Source organism: Trachinotus anak, unplaced genomic scaffold (assembly GCF_046630095.1).
Source record: "Trachinotus anak isolate AG129_WGS33_773 ecotype Australia unplaced genomic scaffold, CSIRO_AGI_Tana_v1 ptg000004l, whole genome shotgun sequence".
NCBI lineage: Eukaryota > Metazoa > Chordata > Actinopteri > Carangiformes > Carangidae > Trachinotus > Trachinotus anak.
The window spans coordinates 3,875,362-3,892,720 of NW_027273855.1; the positions used below are offsets into that span (position 1 = coordinate 3,875,362).

The following is a 17,359-nucleotide window of genomic DNA, read 5'->3' on the forward strand; positions in this document are numbered from 1 at the left end:
CAGATATTTCCCTCAAGAGTTGGTGGACACGAAAACAGCACTCAAAGAAGAGTGAATATTGGACTTGGGGTAAAGTTGGATGTGTAAAAGGAAAAAAACATTTTCTGCTAAGAAGTTAACAGGGTGATGAAATGTCAGTGTTGTGTTTACAGCTTGTTCTGCTGCCCCCAAGTGGCAAGAAAATCCATTAATGCTGCTTTGAGCTCAGACCTGAACCTTCATAGCTACAGTCAGAGAAATGTGGATTATATTTGCAGCTCAACACATTTCTTGAGCTGTCAAGTGGTAAATAGCGCTGTGTTGATGAAACACATTACACTGTTGCTGTATTTATCTCTGTACCTGCTTCTTTCAGTTTGTCCCTTAGAGGTTAAAATAATCAGGCACCGCTGCGTGCAAACTGTTTTCCTAACATATGACTTCAGTTGGACAAATGAAGGAAAAAGGATGCAGGTGGTTGCAGGTCTCTTTACCAAAGGTGTTATTAGTGAATGGTGTCTAAATGGAAGCATCAAAATTGCTGAACTGAAACTAACAAAAATTATTGCAATTCCTCATTTTCAGGATGTCCCAACACGTCTCTCAAGACTCCAAATGATCCAAAACGCTGCAGCCTGACTACTGACAGCAACTAGAAAAAAAGAGATCAGATTTCTCCCGTATTAACTTCACTACACTGGCTCCCTGTAAAATCCAGCAAATAATTTAAAATCCTCCTCCTCACCCACAAAGCCTGAATGGTCAGGCCCCATCACATCCTAAAGAGCCCATAGCAACCTATTACCCCACTAGAACCCCCCACTGCTCCCCACAGGTTTACTGCTGGTTCCCAGTGAGAAGCAGAGCTTTCAGCTCTCAGGCTCCTTCACTGTGGGACCATCTTCCAGTTTGGGTCCAGGAGGCAGACACCCTCTCCATGTTTAAGAGTAGGCTTAAAACTTTCCTTTTTGATGAAGCTTATAGTTGGGCCGTCTTAGACTTGCTTTGAAACATCCCCTAGTTATGCTGCTATAGGCCTTGACTGCCGCGGGACTTCCCATGATGCACAGAGCTCCTCTCTCCTCCTCTCCTCTCCTTCTCCATCTGCACTCATTCATATCCCATTAATGCGTGTTACTAACGCGGCATCTTCTCTCTCCTGTAGTTTTGTTCTTTCTTGTCTCTCTCTTCTCTCCTGCTGTTGCTTTCTGCCTCTGGAGCTGTAGAGTCTGGATCTGTGACTGCAAACCCCCATGATCCTGCTCAACACCCACTGCTACAATTATTATATAAGGCTCATTATTAGTTCCTTTATTATTATTAATAGTCCTATTACCCATTCTATTACTGTCTTCTTATTAATATTATTGCTCTTATTTTTATCATTGTTACATCTTTATGTGGAACCTGCATTAGCATCTTCTCTTTCCTCCTGCTCTGTCTCTATCTTTCTCTTGCCCTCACTCCCTCCCTTCCGCTCTCTATCTCTTTCTCTCTGTCTTTCTTTCTCAACCCAACCGGTCGAGGCATCACAAGCTGCTCAAGGTTTCTACCTGTTAAAGGGAGTTTTTTCTCTCCACTGTCTCCAAGAGCTTGGTCATAGGGGATTGCTGAGTCTCTCTAATTAATATTGTAAAGAGTACAGTCTACACCTGATCTACATGAAAAGTGCCCTAAGATAACTTCTGTTATGATTGGGCACTTGTAGTGGCTTTATGGAAACAAGATAATCCCTAAAAGCCAATCCAATGTGAGGAAAAATGACGTTTGATTATTCTTTCTTAAAAAAACAAAAAAAAGTTTGAACCATTCAAATATCTAGTTTCCCAAATTATGTCCATAGGAGGGAGATCCAAAACATAACAAGAGACAATTAGAGACATAAGTACTTGTATAGGTGCTCATTTGGGTGCATCTTTTCAAGATCTTTCCTCCTCCATCATGTGTGCTAGTGTTGGAAAGCTAGGCTAACTGTAGCTTACACAGTGTGCAAACAACTTTATCTTGAGCTTCTGGGATTCTGCCAAAGGATTTTTCAAACTGAGCTTTTCTGAGTGTAAATCACTCCCTGCAGCCGAGTTGGGTTGTGAACTCTCTGCGATCATTGCTACACGTTCACTTGTTTCAGCATGACCCACGTTTCATTTTCAATCAATGAAAGTGACGTTGTGTGACTCATGTCCATCGTGCAGTTCAGGCAATGGAGTGACCCAGGCACACGCAAGAACTCGCATGGCAGAAAGTGACTTTTTTTTTCACAACCAAATGTCAGTTTTGGGTGTTTTTTTGTTTTTTTCAAGAAGTTTATATAACAATTTTAGAATATGGGTTAATAGCTCTAATAGTGAGCAAACATGCGCAATACGAGGACCCTGATGCAGCTAAATGGAATTCAGCCATCATTCATTTTATTATTTACACCTGTGGTTTTTCTACTGTGACATGAAAAAATCAGTACATTCAGACAACATGTTTAATAAAAACATCTATCAGTACATTTACGATATTTGACCATATTTAGGTTGTCCTGACAGGCGGCGTCCTGCAATAATGAAATTAACATTTTCATTCTAAAAATAATGTTCTTGAGACCATATGTTCCATGTAAAAATGAAACATGAGCACATATTGTTGTGTCCAGTTACAACAATTAGTTGCCAAAGACAACACATCCTTGACATGCAACCATTCATAGTTTGTTTACAGTTTCTGACATTGCTGAATTCCTTAATTGTGATTTTACAGTTTTATATACTGAATCAAGTGACATCTAACATCTAAACTGCAGGCAGTTTGTGTTCTGAAAAAAAATTCAAAAATGCCCGATGCCACAAAGAGGCAATACTGGACAAATGATGAGGAAAAGAGAAGACTCATTTCTAAGCGGGTATACATGAGCTATTGTCAGTGGCGTGTGTGTATGTGTGTGTGTGTACCGTGCTGGACCGTCTGTATGTAGCGGTAAGCCCTATCACATTTCCGTTGCAAAGAGCCATTTAGGGCTAATGGTGCCTACACCCACTCAGCGTTGGCTTAAAAGCTCCTGAAAATGTGGGAAAGGCCCCTCATTTGTGAAACAGAGATGCAGCTTACAAAGGTTGAGCCACTTCACTCCCACACAGCACAGAGCACATTTGTACAGGCATATTCAATACACACTAACACGCTGTGAGGCCCTTCCAAGATCCTCTCTCCCACCACCAGACACCTGAGCAGGACAGGTTGGGGGGGGGGGGGGGACTTCTGTCAAAGGCGGCCTGCTGATAGTTAGGAATTGCCAATTAACGCTGGTGTCAAAGTGTCAATCTGGGCTGATTTCCACTGAGTCACCAAGCAATCTAAAACACTTACTGAAGAAGAGGGTGCTGTGAGAGGGAGAGAGGAGAGCAGGGCAGAGAGAGAGGAGGGGAAAGTTGAAGAGGGAGAGATCAGAGACAATTACTCTACATGCCTTTTCTCTCAATGTCAAAGGCATCGCTGCATAATTCAGTCAGGCTGGATGGCAAATGGTGGAATGGCCCAAAAAACAGAGGCAGTAGCCGGAGTATTCTGCCTCAGTGATGGCACCCCTTACAGGAGGACACACTTTGTCTTATGTGCCTGCCTGTGGTAGGAACAGTGGGGAGCACATCCTGCTAACAGTACCACATCCTGTTAACAGCAGACAAATGAAAGTGACTGCAATTTCCAGGTGGGTGTGAAATGGCATCACTACTGAGGCAGCTTCAATTGACCATCCTGAAATCTGTGTACTGTCCTGTTGGTGACAGGAGGTTGTTTTTTTGTTTTTTTTTACCAAATAAAAAGCTTAGCTGAACTGTTTCAACCAAACTGAAAATCTCTCAAAAGCTAAAATAAATACCTTCAAATTAGTTTGAGAAGGCAGTCAAATTAAGATTCTGCTCCAACCCTTCTGATGAACAGAACAATCTCCTGTATCCAAAATAAAGTCTCAGTCAACATCTGCACTTCTCTTGCTTGAGGCAGATGTGTCAAGCCATGAAGAAAGAGCTGAGCAGCAGAGAAACAGAAAGTGAAACAGCATCTACTCAGTCTGGCCCTTTCATCTCCTCTTGGCTGAGTTTTCTGTAAATCAGGGAAAGAGGGTTTGACTCTGCACGCCTGTCACCAGGCATCAGCATTTAAGTCCAGATTTAACGCTCGAGAAAAGGAGATTCATTTTTACCCACTTTATTGAGAGTCAATACAGAGAGTAATGGCAAATTTATTGGATTGCCATGGTAACTGTTGGGAAAAGTGGTTTCTCTCTGTCTCTCTCTGTGTCTCTCTCCGTTGAAGAGGCTGTATTGTACGCCTCTACAGGTCTACCACAGGTCAAAATGCTGCATTACAATGTTCACTGAGCTCGCTTCTTTAAAAATAGATCCCTGAGACACTTAACATACATTTTACATGTGCTCACTTTGCTCTCCAGTGGATGTAGACTTACTTATTTACTCCATTCATTTAACCCTCCACTCCCTTCACAAACTTCACGCTGCGAACAGTGAACAGTTGCCAGATGGATCTCTTTGTTTTAAATAGCTGCTGACTCCTACACTGGATGTCATCTTTTATTCTAGACATGCACTAATTGTGTCTGTTTCAGGAAGCCACTTGAGAGATCTGTGAGGCATCTTCAGTGCCTTTTCCTTACTCCACACAAACCTGTAACATTTAACCCTGCAATCCCTCAGACCGTCTAACAAGACTGGAGTCATCAGTAGTGGCTTCACTGACTGCAGTTTTAATCATCTCATGTCCATAATGGGGCTGACGGCTCCATCTGTGTAGAGTATAGTGGGGTTGCAGTTACTAGCAGCACAATCACCGGGAACAATCAGCGAGCATCTGGAGGCACCGCAGTTCTAACCTCCCCCTCATCCACCCACCTCCTCCCCCTCCTCCCCCTCCTCCGACACCTCCTGTGTGATGGCCCAAGAGTTGTGAGATCAGGATCAACGCAAGTCATCCACTAAGAGCTGCAGCATCCACACAAACTCCTGTCCACACTGACGGAGATATGCACAGGATGAATTCTGATGTTGAGTCGCTGCAGATGTTTATGTCTTGGCGACCGCAGCAGGTTTTATGGATTTCTCCCAGAGTAGGAAGCTGTGATCCTTTGAGCTGTTTTAATGATTCGCTGGAGGATTGTCTAAGGCTACAACTGTGGCCAGAGAATCACAGCCACCTCTGGCTGCAACTCATTAAGCTTCAATTGAGACCTATGCATAGACAGATGTCACTGATTGATGGAAAACTGTGCATGAAACAGAGGAGGCTGGTTCCTAGAGACAAAGGAGGTTGCTCCTGAGAGACAAGAGGAAAATCTAAATTGGTTGAAGCAAACCATTACCAAATCTCAGTATCATTTATAAAATCATTTTTCTTCACTGTTAAAATTCTGATGAAAATGCTTCAACAGCGACTCCTGCAGTGCAGGCGAGAGGGGAAAGTGCAGTCTGTGTGAAGTGGTGGTGGGGGCCAGAGGAGGATGGACTCCTGCTGTCCTCCTTACAGTGAATCATGTATCTTAAAGGTTTAGTAGTTGAGATTTTGAACAATAATACAGCAGCAAACAACTATTTTCTATGTCAAGATCTAGTGGAGTAATGGCGTCCTGAGCAGAGAACTAAGTCACACCCCCCTGTGTGTGCTGTAATCGGAGCTTCTCTGTTCTATGTTTTGGTGTCCAGGACAGCGGCGTCTGCATGTTAGTCCCTCCATATTAAACTACAGGCCCTCCCCATGTTTATAAAGGCACAGACACCGCCCACACTTGAGATGGCAGAAAAGTTTTTACAGGCTCCATTAGTGTCGTTAACGCAGACGGTCCCAATGGATAAAACCAAGGCTGAATTTATGGTTATGGCTGGTAAAGCAATAGATTCAAACAGGAGGAGCATGTTAGGAAAATAAATCATAATGTGCAAGTTGCGAACTAGTTCACTGAAAAGTTACACTTTATTTAGGCCTTTTCAACAAAGTCCAAAAGTCCTTTTTTCAGATTGACATTTCCTTTTTTATGGCGCAGTAGCTGGCTACTCATGTTAGCCAATGCAACAGTTAGCTTGTTGTAGCAGCCCTGAAGAAATGTTAGGCCAACGGTGAGAACGGGGGAGCGCAGCAGCAGCAGCAGGACGCAGCTGAGGAGCGGGTGGAGAGCTCTGCACTGCTGCCGCAGCCCTGAGCCTCGCTGCCCCAGCTGCAGGCCGGAGCCACGGTGGCCTGCAGTGGCTGACGGCAGCTACACTCTACTCACAGGTGATGAACTCCTGCACAGGAAACACAGCATGGAGGATGTTCAAGTGAGCCTTACAGGATCCACAGAAGACAGTTGGCCTTTACTTCTCTCTTGCTCTTGATGGACTGGATGCACAAACAAGCCTCCCAGCAGCTATGAAGATAGCCTCCCATCATGTTAAGTGAATACAACACAGACAGAGGAACTCAAAACTCATTCCATTATTAATAATTCCTGATTTTCATGGTTGCAGTTTTTTTCCATTTCAAATCAGAGAGTGTTGAGTAAAATTCTCACTGTAACACACTGGGTGCTGCGTCACCCACTTAGTCTGACTCAGCGGATGTAGGCTGTGGGTATAAGCTGGCCACTGGGTGCATATTTCAGATCGAATTCTCCTCCCTTTCCACGTCCCCTTTCTGCTACTGTTTTCAAAATCTGCTTCGCGACGGGAAGCACAACACAACCTCGGAGCTAACAACCTGCACACTGAACATAGAGAGTTTTACAAAGACTTGGATCAGCTTTTTTTTAATGACAGCGCTCGCCTCCCCACACCACCCCATTTGGTGCAAATGTTCCACCAAACCCACCCACTGCGTTACAGTGGGGCCCTATTTTGCAGGGACATTTTGTGATTGGTTCAAAGAAGTGCAAACAAGCATTTTTTTTCCTCAGTAGCACAATGATTATAAGTTCAGCCAGACCATTCTCTAGCACTGACACAGCACCATGGAGATAGGTCTGGCTTTGAGAGACCGTCCTTCTTTGAACTGACAGGCTTCTAGGGACACATTATATATATATATATATATAATGTGTCCCTAGAAGCCTATACACACAGACACACACATGCACTCAGGCACAGGTTCATTCTCATCCAGAGCCTGCAGTGACTGTTTTCAATAAGTCTTGTCAGCCTTTGTTTTACTGCTTCATTTTTTGTTGAGCATAATTAAGTACAGATAAGTGTCCAATGGTTTTCCTCTTGTCCTCCCAAAGTTTTTGCGTCACCAGCCTCCACTGGCATGAAAATAGCGCAAAAAGAGTACACAAAAAAAAAGAAAAGTAAAATAATAAAATAAATAACTTCAATTTGACAAACAGCAAGTAAATGGTGTTTGCTAAAGAGCATTTAACTAATTATATCCAACATTAATTTATTTATACTGGGAAAGGTCTTGGATTTTCCACAGTAACCAAAAGAGTTGCTCCTTTTGTTGTCCTGCACTACCACTGTCAACAGTGAGTGGGAGGTAACACACAGAGCCTACAGTCAACAAGTGCAACACAGACAAGCTGTGGCGAGCTGTCATGTACTTTCTCTGTGTCACTACGTATCTGGTTTCCAACCAAACCAAACTGGTCGACAAAATGTCACAGAACAAGACTAGAATCACTGCCTCGCAGATGCACGCCTCCACCAACCAGTCAAGACACCAGTCGCAGTTTACATCTATGTCTGTGCAGACTCATTTAATATATGTGATGAAGACTTAAAAGATTTTAATAAAAGGTATTTAGTGTATTTTTTTTGGAGAAATAATAGTTATAACTTTATCTACATAATCACTGATAACTGACAATTATGATTCCAGTGAATAATGTAGTAGTCTCACCAGTTCAGTTTCCAACCAAATTTGAAATGTGGTCACGATTTCCCCCTCTGCTCCTGAGTTATGACGTTTGAGGTTGAATTTTGACCAAAAACTTGCTTTTTGAGGTCACACTGGTCTTGACCTTTGACCTTTGAACAACCAAACTCTAATCAGTCCATCCCAGTTTTGTGCCAAATTTGAAGAGATCCCCTCCAGGCGTTACTGACATATCACGTTCATGAGAATGGGATGGATGGACAGATGGACAGACAGCCACAAAACATGAAGCCTACGGCCGGGGCATAAAAAACTAATGAGACAGGGCAAAGGCAGGCAAAGTCAATCATTTCTGCACACTGACTGCTGGATCCTCTTCTGTTTAAATAACTACATGATCAGTGTCCAACCCCTAATGTCCACCACAGCTATTTCAAATCTTCTGTATCACCTTAATGTGATCAAGAAAAGCAGATTTTGTTGAATTCTTCTCATATTCACACTGACTGACTGACTGAGTGACACTTGACAGTCCCAAAACTTGAAAGCACTGAATCACAGCTGTGATGTAACTGCCTGACGACCAACAAAACTTCTGCTGAGGCCTCCACACTGGCTGGCGTCACTGAGATGGTGACATTGTGAAGAAAATGAATGAATAAGTGAGTGTCTGGTAAAAAACGGGTAATTTAATGAGGAGAGTCAGAGTGATCACACTCTGATGATAAAGTGTGTGTGTGTGTGTGTGTGTGTGTGCTGCATAGCGAGAACATCTGACTTTAATGTGAGGAGACATTTCATTTTAGCAGGCTGGGAACTTTGACAACTTTTCGAGTGTGCTCTGAAGCTTGCGTTTCTTTTCTGTCTTCATGGCAAAGCAGGTGCAACAGGCTGTCAACGACCATCATTTGATATATTAATGATAATATTGGATCACAGTCAAGCCAGAACCTTTAACATTCACAATACGGTTCACTATCAACTCCTATGTGCGAGAAAGACATTTTAGAATCATTTCCTTCCTCCATCCTCTCTGCCTCCTTACACTAACGACCACTTGCAGCCCTGTTTGACAGTGATGCCCCCCCCCCCCCCCCCCCCCCAAACACAGACAACCAGACACACACACAGTATGGGATGATTACAGTCATGATATGCACATGCTATATGGAGCTGACATAATGTACACTAATGACCTGCATTTGTGCTGGTTGCCTTCAGTATTCATGACTCATAGTAACTTCGTTCATGCAGCCTATTTATAGCAAGGGTGAATACATACACAGCAGTCTCATAGTTACTGAGAGCCTGACTCTGACCCGCGCTGGCTGAAGAATGTATGTGGAATAATGAGTATTCTTTTCTAAAAACATACTTTCTAATTTAGACACATAAAGAAGCACAAAATAGGTCAGATTCAGCTCAGACGCCACATCCTCTCAGTCCTAAACTGGATAAGCAGATACAGAAAACCAGCAGAAGGATGAATGAAACAAACAGCTGAATATTCTATTAGTTGATAATTGGTTTAGTAATTTGATACAAATTGATACAAATCCAACTGGGTGAACAATTTTAAGACATTAATTTGAGCTTTGGTAACTTTGATTTTTGATTTTTTTCACAAAATAATTCTGCCAATCAACTGAATCCATAGTAAAAACAATAATAAATCTTAGTCACAGATCTGTATTTAATATAGACATGTCATTTCTACATCAGCACTGTGAGTTCACAATTAGCAGTGAGAGCTGTGGATGTCAGGGTGGCTGGGCTCGTCTCTCCCAGAGGTTTACTCTGACATGATACTGGATCAGAGAAACAGAGAGAAACATGTTGTGAGACACAGATGCACACTGATACTCTGATTACTGGGGATAATTAAATAGAGAGGAATTGAAACAGCAGTTTATTTAGCTGTTGGTTGGTTAACACGACAAGTTGTGTAAAGCTCAACTTTGCAACTCAAAGTGTCACACCATGTGGGGTTTGTGGAGTTGCATGTTTCGCACTCTCCCCTGTTTCGGACTTACAAATACATGTAATTGATCTTACATCATTCACCGGAGATAGATCTAACTTGTGAGTCTCTGTAACTTCTAAATTTAAGCCTGGAGATGCAACAATGGAAAGAAAGCTACATGCAGTAGCCACCAATCAGCTGGATGCCAGATGCATAGAATGTATTTCTCAACATACTAAATATTCAGGACTGAACACGTGTGTGTGCACAAAAGCAAACATACATAATGCATACACAGGCTTTGCAGCAGTTATGCATTTTTCAGTGTAATACATCTCAATTATCATGGCATTGTGTGAATGTGCACCAGTCTATGGGTGGTCTAGTACAAAAAAAAAAAAAAAATCTTTCAGCAGTGCCAAAGCAGCCCCTTTGTGTTAAGCACTGACATATTTTGTTATGAACTTATTGTAGAATTTGGATGTCAACTTATTTGGCTGCTACAATTAAAACTGCAATTAGTAAAAGGAAAATCATGAATATTTTAATATGCAACTCTACTGAGACCTTACATGCTACAGTGATGTCCTGAGGTACCAAATAATACTTCTCTTTGATCCAACTGACACTTAGCCACTTCATGTTTCGTGGGTGGATGAGGACAGCGATCCAATATAATTAAGTCAAGCATAAACGCAACCAACAAGCATTCAAGGCTGACTGAAATCTTGTAGCTCAAAGCCCTGTTCCCAGATTGCAGCAATTACTTTGGTGATGCAACGTTTTCTTAACTGATAGAGGTGATGAAAAAAAATAAGACTTCAAATAAAAACTGTCTTTCCTTGTACAGTAAAAAAAAAACAAAAAAAAAACGTTCAGGTCTGCATGTGTAGTGATGACAAATGTATCTCTGTTGTGGTGTATGCATGAATTGTGTACTATGGGTATGTGACCTCGATCCTCAGATGTTTGTAAAACCACTTCTCCTAAATTCCCCTTCAGGGAGAAAGTCTTTTTTGCATTGAACTGAATACATGCTGTAATAAATCGCAGGACACGAGCAGAAATGTAGGTGAGTTCAACCGTTGTGAGCTCTGATTATCTCCTCACTTTAATTAAGATGATCAGTTTAAGGTGTTTGCCTGAGTTTCCCCCAGTCTGAGTTTGCATTAATCAGACTACGATTAAATCTAATGTGTCTATAAACATCCTGAAAGACAACGCAGGGGAGATGAGAGGAAAAGACAGAGACAAAGTGAAGCACCTCTGTCTTCAGTAATAGTTTCATTTCATCAGCAATCCAATGCTGTGCTGTTGGCGTGGTAATTGCATCTCGCCTTGGGGCCAATATGAGACAGACACGGGTTAATGCGTTGTGAAGGCAAAGGAAAGTTTCCTACAGCAGTTAAGCACCACGGCTTTGCTTTGAAAAGTGATTCTGTTCCTCTGCCCTGATGGGACACAGTCTGCTTATTGGTATAACAATGTGCATCCAGTCGGAAAAAGCAAGACTTTTTTTTTTTTTTTCCTCATCAGCTTTCAGTTAGCAGTGGTGACTGATTTCCTCCAGGATCCAATATCAAGCCATCATTTTGACTCACAGGTGGTCTCACACCTAACCCTCCCAATCACGAGAAAATGAAGAGATTACAACAACGCTGACAAGACAATTACATCCTGCCATTTAATTTCTCTTCCAGTATATACCCATCAGTCACCATTGTGCATTATGCATGCTCATACCACTAATATTAAAATCTACTTTTATAGTCATTTCTGTTGGGAGTAAGAGGGCTGAGCGTTTCTCTTTTTCTAATGTGAGAAGGGCCGAGAGGAGACAGTGATACCAGCGGGAGATCCTTGTTTTCTTTTTGTTTCGAGTGCTGCTTATATTTATTAACTTAAAAGTAGCGTTATGATATTACACAATGGAAATTACAATTCACTTCCAAGTTAAATTGTATGCATGTAGGACCACCTAACACATACACCTTATACAGCTCCATAAAAACAGCACAATTCAAGTGTTCGGAGTGAAATGATTAAAAACCCCAAAGTCTTAAAACAGCATAAATGAATCATCTTGCGAATCAGGCTTGACTTCATAATTAATCTTAAATAGATATTTCGTTCAGGACGTCTACTGTAGATTCTTTTTCACACTCCTCTGTGCTTTAAGGCATTTTTCACTGTAATTGAACAGGAGGTGGCCAAGGACTTTTGATCACCCTTCCTGTTCTCTGCCTAATTTTATGACATTTATATTAATGCACCAAATGGGAAAAGCTTCAATTAGCATAGTGCTTGTTCAGAAGTTGTTAACATGACTTATATTTTATGACTACCTGTATGGTCCATTTAAGAAGACATGTTCCTCATGGACTTAATGAAATGGTAAATCTAACACGCCTGGCTGGGAGGTTGCATGTTCACAGCACTGAGGGACTGTCCATAAAAATCCCATATGCCCACCTAGAGTATTTCAGCCACGAGAGCCACAGTATGGTCAAGGACATTCATTACATTAGCACATGGGGCACATTAGTCATCTGCTACAGCAAATAGTACATTGTTATTATTATTATTACTTACTATTATTATTACTCATTAATTAGTGGGTTTTTTTTTTAAATTGTATCTATTGTTATCATTTTCCTCAACATGGGGCGGCGTGCATCGTGCCACCTGCATGACATAATGTGACCAGATGCTTTTTTTTCACCTGCTAGAATAAATGATGGAACGATAAAAACGTGGTCCCACACCAGCCTCCCACATGTGAACACACACCAGCTGTGTTTGTTGGAACACACAACCAAGCTAGTCAGCATCTTTTATTGGCAATCAAACCCTGGGTCTCTGTCGTGGTGGTGGGTGAGAATTTTCGGTGCCATGTGACCAGTGCATCTATTAAACTAAAATTAGTTTGTTCAGCATCCAAGTTTCTTTTTCTGAACAACAGGTGATGCATTTTTGGTATAAAATGGCAAAGGCTGAACATTTCGAATCCAGTCCTCCTGTTTTGAGATTGTCCCAGTGTGTGTGCGTTACTGTGCATCCATATGGGCCATTGGCATATGCAGCTTAAAGGCCCCTTTCTGAATTTGTTACAAGTTTTAGGTCTATTTATACACAGGTACTGTACAAGTGTTAACACAGTCTTGGATATTTTGTGACATGACAAAACTAAGCCTACGAGCGCCTGTCAATCTAGATACCAAACACTTGAGACGTTGGATTCCTTCCTGTGCCATGCAGGTTTCTTTTTTGTTTTAGTACTGATTTCACAAATGTGTTTATTGTCTCTGGTTGAAGGTAAATTGAGCTGTTGTTTTGTTAACATGACAACCTGCAGAACAAAACCTAAGGCACAGGGTCGGAGAACATCTTCAAAGCACTGTATTGGTTTTTCTGAAGCTGTAGCGGTTTTATATTTCTTACCTGGTGTGTCCCCATATGGCTTTGGTGGTTTGACAGTCTCCGAGCTGATAGGGGCCTTGGTGGTGCTTGGCCTCTTGGGCTCTGGTGTGGTCACTACAGTGAACGTCCTTTGGGAGGGCCTGGTTGTAGTGCTTGTGGTCGTGGCCACTGTGGTAGTTGAGACCCTGGTGAACAGCGTTACATTCGGCTCTGGTTTGTCATCGCCATCTACGCTATCTGTCCCTGTGGGCCCCCAGTCGATAAATCCGGCCACTGTGGTAGTCCGGCCCTCCTGAGACTTGTCATAGCTGTCCCATTTGAGCTGCCTCCTGGCTCTGAGTAACAACCTCACTGTGTCTCCTCTGCTCCCGCTGGTTAATGCTGCTGGAGCTTCTGCTATTACAGCCAGAGGATCACCTGCATCCATTTGAGAGAATCGCAACCGGCACTCCTTACACGCTGCTTGTCCTTTATGTGCTGGCTTCCGGTGCTTTTGGCCCTTGACTTTTGGCCCTATCCCTGCCCTGTTGTCTTGGGGTGGAGGGATAGGGCTGAGGAGCCGGCGGGCCAACGGGCTCACTGTTCTCCAGTGAAGCTTGTTGGGCGTGTCCCAGAGGGGCTGCAAGCGAGGCCGTGAGCGAGGCACCGATTTGGGCGTGAGTTTGATCCCCAGCCCCTGACTGAGGGGGCTGCACACAGAGAAGTCCAGGGTGAGGTGGGTCATGGCCAGCAGGATCCACACCCGGTGCCCCACACAGCTGCCTGGCCTCAAAGCAGACGGACTGCAGAGGAAGGAGAGAGAGAGAGAGAGACTGTTTTAGATTCAAACACAGTAAAGTACATATTTAACCATAACCATACACGTTTAACTACACACATCAGGTTCCCTCTGTCTCCCACTTTCAAGTAAAGGCCGTTTTTGGAGATACACATCTGTATTCACCCTCCATTTGCACTCTTGGCAAAGTTCTACTGCACAACTTCTTAAACTCCTACTCAATTAACCTTTGATAATAATTAGCCTCTCAGAGCACCTCTTGAATTACGGTGTAAAGGTCAGACACAAAGCAAATGTTGTAAAACATGTGAAAGATTATGGATTTGTACTCTTTGCTCTTTAGCTGTCAAAAGCAGTAAGGTCTTATCCTTGATGTTACAGATTCATATCAATCCAGGGATGATTACACTGACACACAAGGTCAGAACTGGTTTAGCTGATCATCATATTCTGCATTATCTCCCGCAGACACAAAGTCATCTGATTCCCAAAGGGCAATTTGATTATGCAGCGCAATGATTGGTGAGGTAACACGCAATCCCAGCAGAAGACACAGCGTTACAAGCATATCGCAGAAATCTCCACCTACATGGCTGTGGCATTAATTTATTCAATCCCACAGTGTGTCCCAAAATGTCCTTTGTTACTGCATGAACCTCACTTCTGCTCGTCAACATGATGGCAAGGTGACAGATAGGCCGGCTGTTCAGGCTAAGACCCTGCAGTAGACTGATTTTTACAGACAACCTTCAGTGGCCCCTTGGACAAAGCTACACATTGATTCCTAAGGGAGAAAGCTCATTATGGGCTATCTTTCATCTCTGCTGTCCTTGGCCAATTTAAGCCCACACAGAGGACTCATTTTGGAGGCATCACAGAGGTGATGATAGATGGAAAAGTGTGAATGGGTTCATCGACTGTCAGAGACAACACCAAGATGTTTGTCCATCACGTAATTACGAAGTTATGTTTTTACAAGTCTCTTAACTGTCGTCTAGCTTTAGTGTAGTGACACTTGACAAGACGAACTGGGCTTCTGCTGGTAATATGGGTGTTTTACAATTACTCTAGTCATAAGGGATTCTTCTCACATGCAAATCTACATCACAGCGTTTATCAAACATGAATGTTCAGGAAATGGCACAATGACTGCACAAGGCCCAGTAAGTTCACACCAGGAGATCTGATGAATTACAATGGCTCTGCTGTGGAGTCGAAAATCATTTTTGTCATCTCTACTTAATGGGGATGTCAATTTTGATCAGGAAGTCAATCTATCTTTCCAACAGGCCATGTCATGTTCTGCAGTACATCCAAATCAAACCTGTGATTTTGGATTGAATCTTAAACAAGGTTGTACGGCTGTTTGCAGAGCTCATAAAATGCAGAAGACAGTAACATTAGTTTGTCACTATAGTGAAGTGGCAGACTCTAGTTCAATGATGTAGTTCAGGATTCGTGGTGGTGGTGGTGTGGCTTTTTTACATTTTTATGTTACTGCCACAGAACCGACTTTGACAAATTAAATGAATTGATTCGACAGATTAGATAAGTTCAAACACTCTGGTGCATGACTGATGTGAATTTAAATTTGGTGGTGATACTTGTAAAAAAGCAACAGGACTTTAGACTTCAGTCGACGTCTTTGGATATTTTTATTCTTCACCCCACCTTTACTTTGAGGTCCAAGCAACCAGCAAACCACTAACTGAGAAATAATTTAGAATGGCATTTTAATTGAGCAATAAATGGTGACTGATGTGGTCATGAAAGAGCAGTGACAAGGTCAGTGTATTATTGACAGTTAAAAATATGGGTAATAATTTGTCTTGTGAGTGTTTTGCCCCTGACCTCAGACTGACCTCCCAGCACTTCCCCAATCAGCACACTCCAGGTAACTCAATTTTAACTCCCACGGACAAATTAATGGAATATCTGATAAGAAAAAAGAGGCTGTTCATCATGAATAATATGGCTCTGAAGCAGGAAGAAAAAAGCCCCATAAAATGTTTACCATGTTTGTGAAGCTCCTCGTGTTAAACATGTGATATCTGACGGTCAAGTCTGTCATAAGGTTAAAAAAAGATGGCAGACCTGTTCTGTGTAATGAGTGGTAGACTAGTGAATAAAGACACTGAAATCAAGCTGGGTATCAGTTTCTAGAAAAGGTCGTATTTTCTCATTAGTCTTAAATTAGTTACTGTTGAATACATTAAGCATAACACTGTACACTTCTGTCACCTTTTCTCAACAGAACTTTTTGAAACTGTGTGAAACTGTGAAACACATCAGAGAAAGGAGGGATTTCAAATAAAAAGGTGACTCATGTTTTTGCCCAGTAAGCACTGATGTAATTTGTTTTATGGTAGTTTTCACTGCTGCACCAACTTATTCTTTATCATCATAATCAGGAGCAAAGCTCTCCAGTAGTCCACCATTAAAAGATGAAAAATGTCTCCAAACTGTTGGCCGGCGCAGAGCTAGTTTAAAGGCCTCTGGTTCGCTCTTTAGGCTAAACACCATCAGACCATACAAACCATAACCTACCAAACTGTTCTTCACTATTTACTGTTGGGTGAATGAGCTTTTTATCTGTTAGTACCCACTTACTGTTAGAGAATGGCTTTGTGTTTAATTACTCTTTAATTAATGAACATAAAAACAGTTTGAGGTGAATAGTTAATATAATATTCAAATTACACAATTCATATATTGGTGAAATGTGCGTTAACATGTTATTTATTAGTTTTCACATTGAATGTTGAGGTGATGTACATCCTGAATGAATGTGTACACATATTAGTAAAATTATTTTTAAGGTCATGTAACATTTCCATACTTGCCATTTCATTTACTAATCTAGTTTAATATTTACTCTCCATCTTGCACTATATACCTACTGATATAGTGCAGCATTTACACATTAAGAAGAATTAGCTGACATTCAACCAAAAATAGAAATATGTCCAACCCAGAGAGGAGCCTTCACTGTCCATCTGTTAGGTGTACAGAGTGGGAAAGCTAAATGCTGGGTTTGAAACAGAAAATGAAGAAAGCTATTTTTGACATTTTTGCTCATCCATTTGTGGACATGAAAAAGAAAAATGCCTCGTAAACATTTTTTTTGTTTGTTTGTTTATTTAATACCACTTTCTGAAAGTAAATCAAATGACTAAATGATACACCGACCAGGTGGCAATTCAAAGCATCTGAACATAAAAACATATTCAACTGTGTAAAGAATAAACAATGTATTATGTAATGACTCTATTAATTTATTAATAACCTAATTTTTTAAATAATATTAAAGTCACTGTCATCAATTCTCCCTTTTTTGTTCAAAATTGTTATATATATCTGTAAATTATTGATTAACA

The 17,359-nt window shown here is 41.7% G+C and overlaps 1 protein-coding gene across 2 annotated transcripts in view; it reads right to left on the reverse strand.

The window, feature by feature from the left end:
• ajap1 (adherens junctions associated protein 1) overlaps nt 1–17,359 on the reverse strand; it is a 50,289-nt gene that overhangs the window by 12,638 nt on the left and 20,292 nt on the right. For both annotated transcript variants that reach the window (XM_071475313.1, XM_071475312.1), the window contains exon 2: nt 13,226–13,986. In XM_071475313.1, the coding sequence (XP_071331414.1) occupies nt 13,226–13,986 (761 nt within the window). The remainder of the gene's footprint in view (nt 1–13,225; nt 13,987–17,359) is intronic.